This window comes from Phyllostomus discolor, chromosome 12 (assembly GCF_004126475.2).
Source record: "Phyllostomus discolor isolate MPI-MPIP mPhyDis1 chromosome 12, mPhyDis1.pri.v3, whole genome shotgun sequence".
In the NCBI taxonomy this organism is placed as follows: domain Eukaryota; kingdom Metazoa; phylum Chordata; class Mammalia; order Chiroptera; family Phyllostomidae; genus Phyllostomus; species Phyllostomus discolor.
The window spans coordinates 52,968,099-52,986,952 of record NC_040914.2 but is presented as its reverse complement, the minus strand read 5'-3'; the positions used below and the strand labels follow the sequence as shown (position 1 = coordinate 52,986,952).

Sequence of the window (18,854 nt, the reverse complement as noted above, 5' to 3'; positions counted from 1 at the left end):
CTGTTTGCCGAGGGGGCATGCGCTGCCCGAGACCCGAGTCTGCAAAGACAGCTGGGAGCAGCCTGTCCCCCGGGCCCCCAACTCACCGGCCCTCGGCTGCCTTTTCTGCTGCACCGGTGACGTTTGCCCAACGACAGAACCCCCAGCCACCTCAGAGGCCGGTCACGGCCAGGCCTCTCAGGGCCCCCACGGGCCGGGTGGGCGCAGGCCACTCACCGTGGTCTCGTCTTCGTGGAGCACCTGGTCATAGCCGCTGAGCGCGACACAGAAGATGATGGCCGTGACGTCCTCGAAGCAGTGGATCCACTTCTTGCGTTCAGATCGTTGGCCCCCGACGTCGAACAGCCTGCGGGCGAGAAGGGGACGCTGGGGCGGTGGGCGGTGGGGCCCAGGCAGGTGGGGGCGCCTGGTGGAGCTCCGGGGCTGGGGGAGGAGGAAGGGCTGGGCACCTGCCCGAGCTGCCCTGGGAGCACCCCCAGGTGCTGCGGCCGGCACCTCTGCCGTCTGTCCCACGGCAGGGCTCTGCTTCCACGCAGTGAGCGGGACACCTGCTCGCACACCTCCAGGGTCTCCCTGGGGTGCTCCTCGCCTGGCCCCTGAGTCACACCTCCATGGGGCCCTCCTGTCAGGAGCACACCTGCTCCTGGCTTTCTCGGCGTGCCTGCTCCTCTCCATGCTCCGGGCAAAGTCCCAACGAGCCTGGAGGGAGGCGGGCAGGGACTGTCACCTGTTAGGTGGAGGACAAGCGCAGCACCTAGGGGCCGAGTGCCCGTGGTGCTGGCAAGAGCTGGCGTGGAGGGCTGGGTCTGAGCCAGCTCTGTCTGCAAAGCCACCTGTCCTCGGCCTCTCCTTCTGTCAGACACCTCCCTGGGGGGCACGAGGGCGGTGGGCAGAGGCTGTGGGCAGGCAGGGCCGTGCCCTGCAAGGAAGAGCCGTCTCACACCCTGAGGCCCCGAGCTAAGAGCTCTGCAGCCTCAGCGGGCTCACAGCTGGAGGTGGGGGGTAGGTGCTGGACCCCACGTGCCCCGGGACCCCAGCCCTGCAGGCAGAGGACTGTAGCCAGACACCAGGCTGGGCTCCGGGCAAGGAACAGCTGTGGTTCTTGTCTGTTCCCGCCTCCCCAGGGTCCTGCTCCGCCATCTGCAATGCCCGGTGCTGGCCCACGGCCTCTGCTGCTCCTGTGGAGCACTTATTCTCGGACTTGGCCTGGGGGGCAGCGTGGCACCCAGGCTCCTGGCTTGCACCCCTGAGGGGACAGCGGGCGAGATTGAAGTGACTGCGGGGCGGGAGGCGCCCAGGCTGCGTTCCCAGATTCAGGGGAGGTGGGAGGCACCTGTGCCCAGAGCAGCACCCAAGGCTCTGTGGACGGGCCGCCTGCCAGGCCCGGGCCAGGACGCAGAGCCTCAGCCCCTCCGTGTGTGTGAGAACGGGCGGGCACCAGGGGAGGGAGTGGGCGGCAAGGGGTCTGGAAGCCAGCCCTCCTGGGCAGGCCAGGCAATAGGGCCTCACACCTGCCTACCCCTCCCGGCCTCTCCTCCTGCTCCCGACGCACCCAGATATCACACCCAGAAGGCAGGAGGGGCAGGGCAGGTGGGTTTAACCTCTCCACTCCTCAGAGCCCCACTCCAGGGCCCCTCTTTCAGGAAGCCTCCCTGCTGACCCCAACCCTGAACTTGGTGGGAGACAGGCCTGCAGACACGTCCCTCCTCCCACCTCCCACCTAACTGCCTGTCCCAACACGACGCCCCCAGGCAGGTCGGCCTCTGGGGCGGGGGCTCTGAAGTCCCCCGGGCCTCACCGAAAGTGAAGGTTCTTGAATGTGAAGTGGGTTTCTACGATGCCGGTGGTTTTGACCCTGGTTCGGAGGATGTCCTGCTCTGTGGGCTGGTAGTCAGTGGCTCCGATCCGATCCAGGCTGTCCAGGTAGCTGGGGACAGCAACACACGGGGCCCATGGACCCAGCTCTGGGCACGGCCGGGCCACGCCCCTTCAGGGCCCAGTGTCCACTGGGGCCCCTCACAGGCCCCTGTGGAAAAGATGGCACCACCTTGGCCGGGGGTGGGGTGGGGGTGGGGGGTGGCTGCACCCTCTCAAAGAGCCTCTGATTCTGACCACAAGGGGCTCTGGGCACAGTTCTGGGTACAAGATCACACTTCTCAACGAGACCAACGTGCTTACAACGCTGCCTCGTCATTTCTTCATGACAGATGATCACGGCCACAGCTGGGCACTATTCTTCACACGCGTGGGTCCCACCCTTCATCCCCCAGTGAAACACACTGTTCTACAGATGCAGCGGTGTCCAACCCGTGACCCGCGGGCCGCGCACAGCCCAGGATGGCGACAAATGCGCCCAACACAACATCGTAAATGTACTCAAAGCCTCTACTTTGCTCATCAGTGTTCGTTAGTGTGTGTGTGTGTGTGTGTGTGTGTGTGTAACGTGCGGCCCAGAGACGCCGAAAGGTTGGACACCCCTGGATTAGAGAGCTGAGGGCCAGTGGCGGCCGGCACCTTGCCCAGCTGAGAGCCGGGCCTTGAACCCGGACATCCGGCCGGCATGAGCTAGCCCTTCCACACTTCCTCAGTGTTTGCCGAGGGGTCCATGGGCCTCTTCCCATTTGGCGCTCGTGGAAGGGATGCTCCGAGGTCGCGGGGCCGGATGGTGGCTGGGCCTGCCTGGGGCCAGGCCCTCTGCATCGAGCCGCCACTTCCAGGGACAGACCAGGCCTTTGCACCCCACCCGCCCAGGTCAAGCGCCCGGACCTATGACCCGTCAGGAGGTCAGATCAGAAGGAATCGCGGGTCAGTCCGTAGGGGGTAGATCCCGGGGGCTGCTATCTGACATAGGATGGTGGGGCACGCTCCTCAGGCAGGGTGGCACTTGAGTGGGGGGCTGAAAGGAGTGATGGGTGAGCCTCTTGCGGTCCAGCGGGGGGGGGGGGGCAGTGGGTGCAGAGGCCTGGACTGGTGGAGGAGCCGGGATGCATGCTGGGAGTGCCCCGCCCCTTTCTCAGTGGGTGCGGAAGGAGAAGCCCCTCCCTGTTTCTCCCTGGCACTCAAGGTCGAGTGTCCGGCAGCAGCTCTGACCTCTGCCCCACCGATCCCCGCCCGAGGCGCTGCCCCGCTGGCGGCCTCCCTCCGGCCCAGGACACTCACTATTTGGCCGAATCATTGAGCTGATACTCCCGGGACCGGTTAAAGCACTCCTGGATCCCTGAGTCGCCCCACAGGCGCATCATGGCGGACAGCAGCTCTGGAGAGAAGGGCTCCGTGTCTTCCATCCGGCTCACCACGTCACACACCATCTTGGCGTCGGCCTGGGAGGAGAGAGGGGTGGTGGCTTGGAGGCTCGGCGGGCACAGAAGCCCTGGCTGGGCACCTGCCGGGGCACCAGGACAACGCTCAGTCCTGAGCCCGGTCGGGAGAAGCAGGCCACTCTGCGGACATGACGTGTGCCTCGGGTCTGGTTTGCGAGTGCCCTGGGGGACGACTGTCTCTGTGCCAGCCTTCCGGGCGGCCGTCACAGGGACCTTCTGCAGCGGGGGTTCCGACCCTGCCTGCACGGCCCTTGGGTTTCTGTGGGCAGGGCTCTGCTCTGCACCCTCCAGCACCAGCTGCACATCCCCCCCCGCCCTGCTTCCATTCACCCTGAGAACAGGGGTTCTGTACAGTTTTTGTTTGGGGGGAGGTGTTGGTGTTCTTGGCTAAGGTAATTTTCCGTCCTTCTTGCCCCAGGTGGAGCAAGTCCCAGCCCCCGGGCATTTTGGCTCTTGGAGAATTGAGTGCAGCTGCGCCCTGGGCCTGCGGCGCCCCGAGGCCAGCGCTGCACTCGGTGCACGTGGTGAACCCACCCGACATCGGTAATAAGTCTCGTGCACCGCAGGCCCTTGGATGGCCCGAAGTTAAAACTTAATTGTATTAATTTTACTTATGTTTTGCCCTTGGCCTGTGCCTGCTTTTCCCTAGGATTGGGGCAGGCGGGGCGGGGGGACTGGTTAAACAAGGGAAGGATAGAGGGGTGGGTAACAAGGGAAGGATAAACAAGGGAAAGATAGAGAGGTGGGTAACAAGATACAGAGCCCACCCTTCCTCTGCCTCCCGCCCCCTCCCCCATGTCCAGGTGGGGGCGGTTATTTGCTTAAGGCAAACGTGCAGAGGCGGAGACTCCGCTGGGATTGCCTAAAAGGACTCCACGACTTACAGGTGTCCTCTCCCTGCCTCTCCCCTTGGGCACCAGACAGGGTGTGCCATCTTCACAGACTACCAATGCGTGCACATGGCACCGAACTGGGAGGGGGCGGGCCCTGAAGACTCAGAAGGCTCTCGAAGCGGCGGGCCCATCATCCTGCACTGGACAGTTACAGAGGGCATTGCTGGACACACACTCCTTGCTTAGCCGTTCACAGCCGCCACATGGGGACGCGGTGGGCGCCTGTGCCGTGGGCCCGAGGCTGCTTTGCAGAACTGTGTTCTGACTTTTTGCCCAGCTCTTTGCAGTTCCTCCCCTCCGGGAAGGACAGACGGCCTCTCTCCCCGACTGTGAGCGTGGCCGGGGCCTCGCTCCAGCCCATGGAAAAATGTGGCGCTTTTGCACCCAGCCCTTACGGGGCCTGGCTTGTTTGGGCCAGCACTGTCCCTGTGAACATCCCCCTGCCAGTCCCCCCATTCATCCAGGAGGAGGACGAGGGGCGCACACTTCTCCAGAGGACAGAGCCCTGCTCAGAACTCTCTCCTGACTGCCGCCTCTGCCTCCTGGCGTGGTGACACGGAGCCCTGGTGTGGCTGGGAGTAGGGTGTGCCGGGCCCACCATCTGCCTAACCGCACGGCCCCCCAGAGTCGGGGTCTTTAATTCACAGACACAATAGTTACTACTGGACGATTACGCTGCTCCCGAGCCCTTCCAACCCCCCGCCTTCCGACTGAGCCAGAGGCGAGCGAGACGCCCCGGCCATGGCATGCGGCCCAGGAAGCGAGTGGGGGGGGGGGTGCTGGAAATTTGCAGGTGGCCTTTGGGGCGGGAGACACACAAAGGAAATGAGGTTAGCTCCTGGAAGATCTGCGGCTGACAAAAGACTCTGCACAAAACGCACGTGGCACCAAAGCCTGCTGGGGAGACGTTTCCGGAACCGAGCTGTCCAGCTAAGCAGCTGTTTCTGTGCAGAGCACAAGGCCGAGGGGCAGGTTCTGGCAGCTGCGCCCCCTCCGAACACCTGCCCCGGGAAGGGGGCCACGGCAGGCCCAGCCCAAATCCCAGATCTGGGTCCCTGGACCCTCACTGTCCACCCAAGGGGCCCGGCCTCCCAGGTTCCCAGCTCCGACACAAGCGTCTTCAGCATCTGAGCTCCCAGGGCATCGACATGGGCAGCTGGCCTGGGACGTGGCCTTGGGTGTCCCAGGTAGACAGTGACTCAGGGAGGCAGGGGTGGGGGAGCAGGGGGGTGCCTCTACCTAAGGCTGAAAACAGGGCCCAGGCCTATGAGTCAGGGGCTGATGCCACTCCCAGGTGGCGGGGTGACCTCGGGAAATTCCAGCCTTCCCCGGCTTGCCGGGGACACAGCTGCTGAACCCGGCCAGGTCTTCCCGCTTCCTCCTCCGGGCCGGGTCTGTGAGCAGGGTGTCAGGGCCTGAGGGGCGGGCAGGGCAGCTGGCCTCCTGCTGGGGGAGAGACACACTCCGACCTGAGCCCCCCACAGCCTCGCAGGGCAGCCGCAGGGAGGGTGTGATGGAGAGGCCTCTGCAAGGCCGCCATGAGACCTGGAATTTGGGGTCCTGCTGAAGCAGGATACACTGCACAGCTTGTGGCCTGGGAACTCGCCAGTGGTCAGCCAGGGGCCTGGGGCTGTCCTCCCTGCTTCATCCCCTCAGCTAGGAGAGGTTGGGGGGGCAGTTCGAGGTCTGTGCTGGCTGTCCCCCCACCCCCAGCTGTCCCTGTCAGGTCTCCCCCAGCTCATGTTGCCACCACGGGTCCAAATGCAGACCGGGAGTTGTCCTAGGCTGTGCCGCTTCCCCCCAGTGTCAGGCGTCCTGAGGGTTTTTCTCTGAAACCTGCTTCAGCCAGTCCACTTCTCCCGGCCTCCTCTCGCACGTGCCTGTGTCCGAGCCACTGCTGTCTTTCTCCTGCCTGCCCCACGTCCCTTCCTAGGGGCTCCCTGCCTGCCTCTTGCTCCTCTCCAGTCTGCCCCCGACACAGCTGCCGGCAGGAGACCGGCACCCCAGTTCTCCCTCCGCCCTCAGGACAAGAACAGTGCACGTGTTTAGCTGGGCAAACCGACACCCAGCCACAAGGCTGCGCTCCCTCACTTTGCCTGCAGCCAGGAGTGACACTGTGGCAAGTTCCACCCAAAAAGAGATCAGCCGAGGTGTAGCGAGGTCTCTCTAAAGGGAGGGTGCCTGCTCCCCGCCCCCACCCCGTTTTCCTGAAGTCTGGACCTTGGGTGTGGCAGCTGGGGCCCTAGCTGCCGCCGATCTGGATCAGGAAGACCAGCTCTCTCCACCTTCGGGGCAGTGGAGCAGTGATTGGAAATTGAAAGTCTAGGCCCTCGACAACTTTGTGGGCACTCTGTACCCCCTGGATTTCTTCTTTCCCGTTTAAAATGAACCATCCGATTCACGTCCTTGTCCTCCGGGTCCCAGGCATTCACAGTCACACCCAACCCTAACGGACACACCAACCAACTCCTCCTGCGTAAGCGCCCCCAGCGCCCCCCCATCACTCCCGCACCCCGAACTCCCGGCCTGGGCCTCCAAAGCCCCTCTGCGTCTCAATCTGCTCCCCCCGGGCCCTCCCGGGAGACTCCAAGCACACAGCCCTTCTTGTTCCCCACGTCAACCAGGGCAGCCTCGCCTCGGGGTGTTCCGTCCGCCCTGGTCACCCTTTCCCTGGCCCCCCTTTCCCTGGCCCTTCCCCGACTCGAGTGTCAGTGCCTCAGGGAAGCCCTCCTGGATGCCCCCAGGTGGAGTCTGCCCCCACAGCACACCAACCACCCCTGTCCCAGCTGGCGCAGGCGACTGTTGCCCGGGGCAGGAGCACTGTCCTGATTTTTCACGATACCCTGGGTCCCGCACAGTTTCTAGGACACAGCTGGTCCTAGGCTGAATGGATCCTTGGCGTTTTAACATCAGGCACGGCCCCGACTTCTCACTCCATCCCATCACCCCCCAGACATTCCCATCTGGTCGACTCCAATAAGACCTGCGTCTAGCACAATCATGTACCTCTCAGGTAGCCATCCTGCTCAACAGAGGGGAGACCGAGGCTCAGAGGTGAGGTACCTGGCCCCAGATCACACGGCCAGTAACAGCCTGGACCCAAGGTGAACCTCGCCTACTGTGCTCCCCCACCAACTGCCCCGGGCCTGCGTCTCAGGCAGGGCTTGGTAACCCGGGGCCAGAGCTGAGGACGCACTGGTGCCCAGCCCAGCCCCCGGAGCAAAGGGAAGGGTACCGGGTAAGGAGGCTGGGAGGGGAGGAGGGGCCCAGCCAATGTGCCCCGGGGGACTGCGGAGGGTGCCAGGCTGGGCCCAGCCCTGGGGCGGGGGCAAGCTTAACAAGCAATTAAGAGTGCCAGGGGAGGTCCTTGTCCCTTCCTCTGCCTGCCTTCCCAGATGTCCTGGGACCGAGGGGACGGGGCTCACACTGGGCATGACCTTCCCATGCAGGTCTCCTCCTGGGTCAGAGACGGGGGCGTGTGCCCTCTGCTATGCCCCCACGGCACTGCCACCTCTTGCTGGTCAGAGCGTACCCAGGGGTCCAGGCAGGGCGCGAGGTATGACAGACCACACAGCCCGGGTCTGACCTAGGAGTGTGACTCATCTTCCGGAGAAGGCACGCCCTGGGCTCCCAAGGGGGCAGCTCTGCAGGAGAGCGGCCCGCCCCCTCTTCTCCGCTCAATGCGTTTGCGGTGGACGGCTGCCTTCTCCACTGATGTGGCCTCCTTCCCTCGTTGTTGGGCACCAGCGCCCCGGCTCCTTTGAAGGGAGGCTCCTTCCCCCAGTCAGCCTGAGCAGTTTGAGGGGGGCTGATCTGTCCCCTGGGTCCAGTGAATCCACCCCACCAGCCTTGGTGCGTAGTTCGGGCATAGGCAAGGAACCCACATTTACCAAACCAGAATAACCTCCAGCCCCCACCGCCCCACTGGGCCCCAGGACACCTGTGGGGGCTGCTGGGGAAGAGGGGCTCTCAAGGGAGGCCCGAGAGACCGTGGAGCCATCACTGAGCAAAGCGGGGCCAAGAGAGGGGTCGGGAGAGCACGCCAGCTTGGGGGGCTCGGGTCACACCTTGCATTTGGGAACGAGAACTGCAGGCAAGAGGCCATTGTGACGGGGTCGGGACCGGGAGGCTCTGGGGAGGCTGTGGCTTCCCAGGGTGCTTGCAGGAGTCTTCTCAACACGTCAAAGACTTAAAAACAGCACGGACACTTCTTCTCATTGGGGCCAGCATAACATTTCTGGTTCGATGGGATGTTGACATATAAGTGGCCTGACCGCTCCGGGCGCAGGTGAGGTGCAAGAGGGGAGCCCCACGACTCTGCAGAGCCCCCGGGGGTCGCCCCGGCACCGCGTCTGTTTGCATGTGGAGAAAGGGGTGGGCAGGGGGATGAAGGGACATCTCCAGCAGTGGTGCGGTGGGGAGCTCAGTGCAGGGTGCCTCCCAGACACGGGCGCTCTGGGCCCCTGCGGGGGGGCAGGGTGCCCAGTGTGGTGGCGAGGGTAGCCACGTGCCTGAGCTGGTAGCACCCAGGGGTCCCCCACTGTGGTGTGCTGGCCACGGGCCTCTTGTCACGAGCACATGTGCTTCTGGGGGCTGGTCATGAGTGTGCGTGGGAAGCAGCACCTGAGATCCAGGTGACGGCCAGTGGGACTGCCCACGGGCACCTAGGGGTGAGGGACTCGCCGTCCGGACAGTTGTCTCCAGTCAGCCAGCTGGTCCTGAGGGCCAGGCCCCATGCTAGGGGAAGGGGCCCAAGCAGAGCCTGGTCCGCCTGCTGCCCTGGCTCCCACCTGCTGGGGCACAGATAGCTCCCCCACCCTAGCATCTCCTGCTCACGCCTCCCAGAGGTGTGGCTGGTGCTGCGCCCCACCATGGGGGGGGATGAGGGAACGGGGTGACCAAGGGAAGCTGGCATCAGCCCAGCTGAGCCACTGGTCACGATGGCCCCATGTATTCCATTCCCTGCCAGGGGCTTGGAGGTGCCCGGCACACGCAGCACCTAGTCTGAGATGCCCAATGTCACTTGTGACACTCAGGTCTTCAAAATGCGTCCCCTATCTTCAGGGCAATGTGGACTTGTCAACACGCATCAGCGGCAAAGGGGCTCGGAGTTGATGTGTGATGAAGAGCCTTTGCCCTCCCAAGAGACGAGATGCCAAAGTATGGTGCGGAAGTGAACGAGACTTTTCAGCCTGGTGACCCGGGTTCAAGTGCCAGCTCTGCAGCTTTTACGCCTCACGACCTTGGACAGACCACTTAACCTGCCTGAGCCTCTGGTCTCGCCGGTTCCCGCCTCCCAGGGTTGTTTGTGCAGGCTAAGGACGCAACACAGCTTTGCAACATAAAAAGCCCTGCAAATGTTAGTTATTAGAAGCAAAGATGAAGTCCCTCTGACACAAATGACAAGCCGACATTGAATAGGCCTGCTTTGTACGAGACGTCAGGCAGGCGTGATCATCTGATAACAATAATCACGGTAATTAGAATAATAACGCCTTCCATCTGAGGAGCTGCTTTGGGCCTCTCCGTCTCCCCCACCCCCCGTCTCTAATCTTTCCGGCCACGCGAAGTGTGAGTGCGTGAGTGCACACACACACACACAAGCACCCATTCCTCCGGCTGCAGGCAGAAGCACCCATCCGGCCCTGCCCTACCCCATGCAATGTAAGAGCAGTGGTCCCAGCTCCCACCAGGGGGCAGGAGTGCACAGGCCACGCGAAGAGGGAGCCCTGGAGACCAGGGAGGGCCAGGCCCAGGGGGAAGGGCTGCCTTCCTTGGCTGCTGACTCTGTCCCTCACGGGGCCAGGGCGGAGAGGTCCAGCTGCCACAGGCCCCACTGGGGTGCTGCGGTTCTAGCAGGTGGAGATGGCAGTGGCGGGGAGCGTTCTGGGCGCTCAGTCACTGGCAGACCCGTGCCACCCAGGCCGCTGCGTCTGGGAAAAAGCAGCAGTCCTGGTCCGTCCATCTCACACAGGCAGGGGCGCGCCCCTCCCTCCCTCTGCAGCTGGGCCTCCAAACAGTGTGGGGAGCGGTGGAAAGGGGGGCCCACTCCCCCACCTCTCCCAGGAAGGGGCTCATTTCCTGGCCGTGGGCTGGCCGATCGCTCCCTGATTGGGACTCTCAGTGGACGTGAGGCCACCCCAGGAGCACGTTAGACATTTGTGCGGTGTCTTCGTTAGTGGCAGTAACTGGGGCCCTGCAGGCATGTAGTGGCTGGGGGCCAGGCATCCTCGGGGCCCTTCCTTCACTCGGGCGAGGGAAGGGGTCTAGCAAGGCCTGTGTTCAGCAAGTTTAGCACGCCGAGATCTCGGGTCTCAGACTTCGGGGAGCTGGGGCCCTCCTAGGGTACCACGTGCCCTAGGGAAGGAGGGAGCCTTCCTAGTTCCCCAGAAAGACCCTGCAGCAACAGCAGCAGCAGCAAAGACTGGGTGCTGCTTCCAGTCTTGCCTGCTTTCAGACCTGCCCGTCCTCGCTCCATCCATCCATCCACCCGCATGTCCCTGTAACACCCAGCTAGGGTGCATGCCTCTCAAACATGCTGCACCCACCCACTCAGCCATCCACCCATCCATGACATCATCGGCCCGCCAGCCACCCTTGTGCATCCATCCACTCACTTCCACACCCACCCATCCCTCCGCCTTCCTTCCGTCCTTCCACGGCATCTGTCTATCCCTTAATTATTCATTCGTGCACCCGTTCCTTCCACTCCTCTTGGATCTATCCAGCCACCCACCTACCTGTCCACCCATTTACTCGTTTATCCGCCGTACACCCACTGCTGAGTGGGGCCTTGGCCTTGAGAACGCTCATAATTGGCGTAAAGAGCACGTACCGCCTGGCTCTCCGCAGCCCGTCAGCTGGTGCCCGGGACACACTGGGGAGAAGTGCCCCCCGACTGTCCTTCCCTAGGTCGCACGACCCGTCTTTGTCGGGGCCTGTGGCTTTGTTAGGGCTTGTCTGAGATCTCCAGGTAGGTTCGGAAGGCAGCCCGAGCTTCCGGATTCGTCAGGCAGTCGTCCCGGGCCCTCTGAGAACCTCCTCTGGCTGGGGCCCCACTGCCCACTGTGGAGGCGGAGAGGGCTCGGGACTTCTGAGGGACCTCGTTTTCTAAAGGATCACACCCCTTTCCGCCCCCAGACCCTGGGATCTTCCGGAAGCAGCGTTTTCTGTTTTTTTTTTTTTTTTTCAAGACCTGGGAGCCAGGGGGTGCGGGGAGTGGGGGTGACTGTGGCCTGAGTCCTCCGAGGCCCTGTCACTGGGTCCAGCACCTGCCACCTAAAAGCTTCCACTAGGAAGCCACCTGCCAGCCCCTGTGATGGGTGTGGTGTCCTGCCCCCGCCCCTGGCCCTGGCCCAGCTCTGTGGGAGGAGCCAGTGCCAGACCCGTGAGCGTCCTGTCACCGCAGGCTGGCTTGGCCCACGGCAGGTGCGGGGCAGACAGCGGCCAGTGGGATCTGGGCCCTGCCTGCCCAAGCCCGTATCCAGGGGGCAAGCTGTGGGGACAGGGATGGCTCCCCCATGGAGGTGCTGCCGGCTGAGCAAGGCCTGGGCCTCACGGAGAAGCCGGCGTGGGGCGGAGGCTGTGGGAGGGCGGTCTGTCTGGGAGACGGGCAGTCGGGGCTGAGCTGCGTCTGGTGGTCAGGTGCTCAGACCACTCTTCCCCAAACATAGCCCCCAGCACCTTCATAACTTCTGCCCAGGTCCCGCTCCGCCCGAGGTCGACTGCTCGTTACCTTTCTTAGACACGCCGTGAAATTCGCGCACTTCGTATCCCCACGATAAGCGAACACTCTGTATGAAGTGCCGTGCTTTAAATAAAGACTCCCATGCGCACGGCCACAACAAAAGCAGAACCCCAGCACGGGACCCCAGCAGGGCCTCGCGGCCTGTGGCCAGCTCTGTGGACAAGGGGGCGGTGCGGCGGTGTGGAGGGCGGACCGGCACCAGCCTGGCTGTCCAGGGGAGGTTCTCAAGCTGAGACGGAGGGGTCCCCTGTGACTAGGTGAGCCCACGTCAGCAAACACATGGCCCCGTTCGCCACCTCACCGCTGGCGGCACGCGCCCCAGCTCGGAGGGGCCCTGGGCGGATGGCCTCTCAGGGCCCCCCAGCCAGCACAGGCCAGGGCCGGGGGACGAGGCCTCCATCCGCCCGGGTGTGGCTGATTCCCCGGGGACCTCACGGGCTGAGAGGTGGGGCTTTAAGCTACAGCCGACAGCTCTCAGTCAAAAAATCAAGGATTGTGAGTTTTGGTTGCAGGCTAGTGGCGCTTGGGTTGGGGCTGAGGAGGGACCTTTCCCGTCAGGGGCCAGGGATGGCCAGCCAGTAAGCCCAGAGGACCAGAGCTTCCCCAGTGTCTTCTGGGAGCCTGGGACCTGGCCACACATGCACACGTGCACACATACACGCACACACACGCACACGAAAGACACCTAAGAGATAATAACAGTAGCTAGTATTTAGCGAGCACTTCCCTTGGGCTTTAGTTCATTGAATGTCCACACGTATTACCATCTTCCCCCTGCACAGCCAGAGGAACGGAAGCTCAGACAGGCCACGAGACTGGCCCACCGACGCCTGGAGAGTAAGTGGCAGAGCTGGGGCTTGAGGCCCAGATGTCCGGCTCTGGCGCTTACGCTCTTAATCACCGTGCAGCCTGACTTCCCCTCTGCTTCAACCACCGCATCTCCCGAGGGGGAAACCGAGGCCTGGTGAAGGATGCGGGGGCTTTGTCCAAGGTCACCCAGCAAGTCTGGGGGCAGCGCGAGGCCAGGGGCCCCCAGGGTCTGGGGGCAGGGCCTGGGAAAGCCAGCACCTGGGATGCTCACCTGCTGTCTGCAGCCCCACTGCTAAGGGGGCAGAGCTCCTAGGGGGCCTGGCTGGTGCCCACCTGGGGAGCCAAAGTTAGCACACTGGTGCTGGCAGCGCTCACATGAGGCAGGTGGGATGGCGAGCGAAGCGTCTGCCTCTCACGGTATGTCTGCAGCAAGGGGGTGGGGAGAGCTGCACCCCTGCAGGGGCTGCACCCCGCTGAGGGTCAGAGGGACAGGAGCCGCTCTAGCTTGGGTGCCACCACCTTGGCAGCTTTCTGCAAGGCCTGGGATCAGGGTGCGTGGCCCCTGCTCCCAATGTAGCCACTGCCTTTCTCATCTCCTTGACATTGACACTGGGTGACCATGGACATGGGGTCAGTCCAGGTCCCAGCTGCACAGACCTGGGCATGAGAGGGTGGTCAGATACCTCAGGGGGTAAGGCCTGAGGCATCTGCTCTGCCCTCTGCTGGGGAGGAGCTGCAGGTGGGTCCCCAAGAGAGAAGGTCAGCAGTGGAAGCCCTTGCCAGTGGCGGGGAGGGGGCGTGGTACGCTGGCTCAGGCTGACCCTCAGTCCCTGAAACCACAGGGCCACAAAGGAGGCCACTGGTGCCACCTGGGCTCAGGTTCCACTCCCCACCAAGGCACGTCTCGTTCCCCTTTGTCTCTCCCTCTCCCTTCTCATGCCTCCTCTGTGTCCTTCTTCCCCCAGCCCCCGCCAGGGCACAAGCCAGACCGCACAGCGTCGTGGCTGAATTAGATAAAAGGAGTTCTTTCCTCTGGCTGCATGGCTTGGCCAGGGGGAAGCAGGTCGGACCAGCTATCTGGTGGCCCCTGGGTCAGGGACTGTCCTGCAGGCCGAAGCCTGTCGCAACTGAGCCGGAGTCCAAGGAGAACGAGCGTGGAGTGCACCAGCTCTGCGTGCCTCCTGGGTGCAGACGATGACAAGGTCCTGGAGGGGCGGCGGTGCCAGAAGATGGAAGGAGCCGGTCCATGAGTCACCGCGTGGGGGAGAGCCACCCACCCACCCGGAGTACGAAGGGGCATCTATGCCTCCCCTGCCTCGGGTGTGGGGGTGCAGCAACAGTGAGTCTCCCCCCACCTCCCCACCCCCAGAAGTCAACCTGTGGCTCCACCTTGGCTGAGAAAGGATGGCCCCAAGTTGCCTGGACGCAGGTGCAGGGGGACCAGGGGCTCCGGCCTGCGAAGGAGCTTTGTTGTCGTGGTGACTTCCGGTCTCCTGGCTGCCAGCCTCCTCTCGCAAGGGAGCTGGAAGGCGGGTGCTCAGCCCCAAGGCCAGCAGGGAGGAGGGCGGGAAGGACAGAGGGAGGGAGTCCACTCCCACACCTGTCCTCAGCAGCCCAGTGGCCGAGTGGACACTTGTCCTCCAGGGAGATGGGCTGTCCACGATGAAGGGCCAGTACGTCCCCAGGACAACTGGTTCCTGGAGACCACCAAAACCAAATCCGGGACTGCCCCTCCCAAGCCTCTAGGGCCTCACCCAGCCACCAGATGAACTTGAGTAAAACCCCCAAAAGGATAACCACTTGGCCCCACATCCCACGTTAGACCTGACGGGCTCGAAAGCCAGGCGGGGGTCCACTCCCGACTCTTCGTCTGTACCTGCCTCCCCTCCACCCCACTCCTTCTCCGGGGTCTTCTCTCTCACCTCCCTCCACACTCGTGCTCTGGCACCCCCCCAAACCTTTCCTCCGACCCTGCTTCCCTGCAAGACACTGTCCTCCCGCTTCCCCCTTTCATCTCGTCACCTCCCTCCGTCTCCTGCAGGGGCTCTCGGTGCCCTCCCCACGGCCAGAAGTCCACTGCTCCTTTCTCTCTGGGGGCTGTGGACACCGCTTCCAGGTCACCTCAGTCCACCCGAGCCCTCCTGTCCCCTTCGTGGACCCCTGTGCCTCCACCTGACCCACATTTAAGTCCCCAGGGCTCGGTTCTCCAGCCTCCTTCTCCTTAGGCCGATCTCACCCGAGATCCTCCCCCGTGTGGGGGGCTGCTGCGTGACCCCACCTGACCTCTGCGTCCCTGGCTTCTTGACCTGGTCTCACCCTCTCCCTGCTCCCGGTTTCCTACTCCTACAGCCTCTAACACCACGTTCCTTCCCATCTCCTTCCAGAGATTTCTGCTGGATTAGCACACCACTGCTATGGACTTGATTGACTCACTTAAAAAATTGTCTTATCCTAAACAATCACACCCAAGAAACCAGAGGGGACACACGGCCTCTTCCCACCCCACAGGTCTGTGCTGCCCACGCCGCAAGCTGGAGACCCTGAGGTCAGCTCCTCTAATTCCCAAGAACGGTCATTTGCTTCCCAAAAGGTCTGAACTCTGACCCTTCCCTTCCAGTGTTTCCACGGGTAGCTGGCTCCTCACACACCTGGGGCTGCTTTGCCCAGGGAGCAGGAGAACAGCAGCCTGCGCCCTGGGTGTCTCCCTGGGCCAGACGGAGGCCCACGCCCCTGCCTGCTGAGTTGAAAGGGATTGGGGCTGCCTCTTCCTCGAGTCTGGGAGGGAGGGAGCAGGTCCCCCACCCCCCCACCAGGAGGTCCTACTTCTATAGCAGCAGGGGAGACTGGGACGGGAGGGTGTCTGGGACCAGCCCAGGCCAGAGCTCTGCCCCGTGAGTGCCGCCAAGATGGGCCGGGGTGGACAAAAGCTCCCTCTCCAAGGACAAGGCCACTGCCTCGATTAGCTGTCCTCCCAGGAGCGGCTCCACTGATCCCCTAAAAGGCGCAGCAGGCTGCCGAGGGCTGCGGCCCCCCGCGGGTCCCAGGCCTTTGCCACAGGCGGGCCACATTGTCCCCGCGGGCCCCACGCTGCTCCTTTCTCTCCCCTCTGCCGGCCGGGCAGCAGGCAGTGCCTTTGAAGTCGGGCCTTCTGTTCCGATTGGAAACTCTGCTCGGAACCAAAATTAGAGAGGCCGCACGCTCCGCTTGCAATTTAAAATGCCACTCAGGTCTCCCCTAAACAACCCCCCCCCCTTTTAAAATGTCATTTTAATTAGGTGGAGCCTGGTGTCGTGTTTTCTGAATTTCAAGGTAATTTCTCTAGGACATTTCCCTCCTTGTAGGCATTTTTATCCTCAGCATAAGGCGGAGGGAACACCTGAGGCTGACCTGTGGGTCTGCAGACGCCTCAACCCGCAAGCAGTTTGGGGCTGGCGGCCCCCCGGCCCTGGAGGCTGAAAACACCCTGGTCTTGGGTGGGTGCGTGGGGCGCTCTCCTGCATTTCACTCCACGTGACACTGCCGGGCCTCTCTCTCCCCTAGGGGAGCCTGGGTGTGCCTGGCCGGCACCCCAACTTCCCTCCACAGCCCCCTTCCTCACTCAGCTTGTCACTCTCTTCCCCACTGGCTGCCCTGCCCTGACAGCTGGAGGAGCCGGTCCCTAAGTTCGGGCCACTGGGGACCCCACATCAACGCCACCGAAGCGTGCCGGGAAGGTTTCCAGTTCTCTTTCTCTTGCTTTTTAAGATTTTATTTATTTATTTAGAGACAGGGGAAGGGAGGGAGAAGGAGAGGGAGAGAAACATCGACTGGTTCCCTCTCACACATGCCCCAACAGGGGACGGGTCCCACAACCCAAGCAGGTGCCCTGACCGGGAATCGAACCGGTGGCCTTTCGCTTTGCGGGACAATACTCAGCCCACTGAGCCACGCTCCGGTTCTGTCAAGGATTTTGACTCATGGTGGGTGAGAAAGTCTCAGCCCGGTACCACGATGTCCCTGATACCCCTAAACACTGGCTAATCGTCCCTTCCAACAGAGGGCGCAGTCTCCTCGGGCCTCCAGGCACTTTGAATCTGCACCCCCAAAACCCACCCAGTAGTGGGGGGCCCACTACTGTCCTCAGAGAGTAGTAGGTCAGGGAAGGTCCCTGTTATGGGCAGTATTGTGTCCCCCAAAATTCATGTGTTGAAGCCCTAATCGCCAGTACGTCGCAATGTGGCTGTTTGGAGACAGGGCCTTTAAGGAGGTCATGACATTAAAATGAGGTCATCGGGGCGGTCCTATTCCATAAGGACCATGTTTTTATCAGAGGAGGTTAGGCCACAGGCAGGGGGAAGACCATGTGAGCTGACGAGGAGAAGACAGCTGTTGACCAGCAGAGGCCTCCGGAGAAAGGCACTCTCAGGGCGCCTCGGCCTCGGCCTCCGGCCTCCAGAACCGCAAGGAAATCTGTTCCTGTCGTTGGAGCCGCCCAGTCTGTGGTCCTTAGTTACAGCAGCCCTGCAAACCGACACAGCCCCCAGCGGGGCTCTCCCTGGGGCTCGAGGTCGGGGTTCGCTCTCCATCATTCCAAACTCCATCTCCAAGGCCACACAGGGTCTGGATCCTACCTCCCCTTGAACTTCACCCGGTGGCACCTTGCCTTCACGTGCCACCTGCCAGCTATCCTGTTCTTTTCTAGGCTCTGCACACACTCGACAAGCTCGTTTCCACCTCAGGGCCTTTGCACTGGCTTGTCCTGCTGCCAAACATCTTTGTGAGATCGGCTCCTTATTTTTCCAGTTTCGGTTTAAGTAAAACCCCGGAGAGAGATTTCTCCCTGACAGTGCCCCTCCCCCGTCTAAAGCAGGTGCCCCCTCGCCCGCCCCCGCTGATCCCACGCCAGCTTTCTTTTCTTGAACAGCACCGACCACAAGGCGTAATTAGATCTGCTTCTTTCCTCATAGACTACAGTGTCGTCTTCCTTTGTCTCTCCCCAGGGAGAGTGTGGTGAGGTCCGCAAGGGCGGGGCCCGTGTCGGCTCTGCCGACTGTAGTGATTCGTTTGCAAGGTGCTGCTGGTGGAGCGAAGGCAGCGACGAATGAATCCGAGGCCACACGTTGAGGTGAGCGCCAAGGGCCACCTCCCTGTGGTGGGAAGGCCGGGCCACGCCTGGGCGAGCCGTCGGGAAGCGGAGGAGAGGAGAGCCTGCCCGGGGCTTGTTCCCAAGGTCTCTGCTCACTCGGGGCACAGCGGGAGGAAGCCCGGGTGTGTTGGGTTTCAGGGCAGCTCCCGCAGGAGAGGAGCTGAGCCTCCCGCCCGGGTGTGGATGGAAACAGGGAGCTGCCCTGGGCGCCCCGGGGCAACCAGAGAAGAGGGAGCCCTCCCTCGGAGCCTGCCCGTGTCAGCTGAGCACGGAGTCGACCACAGGGGTGCAAGCGCGGGCGGGGGAACGGGACAGGGACGGGGACGGGCAGCTCCCCAGTGTGAGGTGGGCGGTCAGCGAACTCCTGACACCGCATCACGCACATGGAGGGCTGTTCGCAGGGGTGGAGGGACTCATTGTCTTATCTCATTCCAGACCCTCTGACGTTCCTTTTAAGAATCCGCCTGGTGTGTAATGTCATACATGAAACTGGAATAAGGAACGTGAACTCCAGGAAAGTGGAGAATGTTTGCCTTCACTTGAAAAAAAAAAAAAAAAGCCCTGGCCAGTGTGGCTCAGTTTGGTCGGAGCGCTGTCCCATAAACTAAAAGGTTGCGGGTTCTATTCCCACTCAGGGCACATGCCTGGGTTGCGGGTTTGGTCCCTGGTCGGGGCAATATATATAGCGATATATATATATATCACTCTATCACTCTATCTATCTACCTATTTATCTTTTACATCACTTGCATTTAAAAGAAAAGGACCTGAGAAATGGACTTTTGAGCCTGACTCTGTAATTGTGCCCACACAGGCTCCTCCCCACAGCGGGTGGGAGGAACCAGCCTTCTCTTGTTACAAATGACGGAGAGGAAAGCCAGCCTTCAGAAAGTTAAAACATGATGCTAAGTTCTATGCATCTAATATAGCCCTTATTTTGAATAGTAAATAAACACTTT

The 18,854-nt window shown here is 62.4% G+C and overlaps 1 protein-coding gene across 4 annotated transcripts in view; it reads right to left on the bottom strand.

Annotated features, from left to right (window-relative positions):
* The window catches only part of GNAO1 (G protein subunit alpha o1), a 128,265-nt gene that overhangs the window by 17,058 nt on the left and 92,353 nt on the right, over positions 1 to 18,854 (bottom strand). For all 4 annotated transcript variants that reach the window (XM_028501919.2, XM_036011863.1, XM_028501920.2 and 1 more), the window contains exons 4-6: positions 3,160 to 3,320; positions 1,799 to 1,927; positions 217 to 346 (exon numbers count right to left, since the gene is read on the bottom strand). In XM_028501919.2, coding sequence (XP_028357720.1) covers positions 217 to 346; positions 1,799 to 1,927; positions 3,160 to 3,320 — 420 coding nt within the window. The remainder of the gene's footprint in view (positions 1 to 216; positions 347 to 1,798; positions 1,928 to 3,159; positions 3,321 to 18,854) is intronic.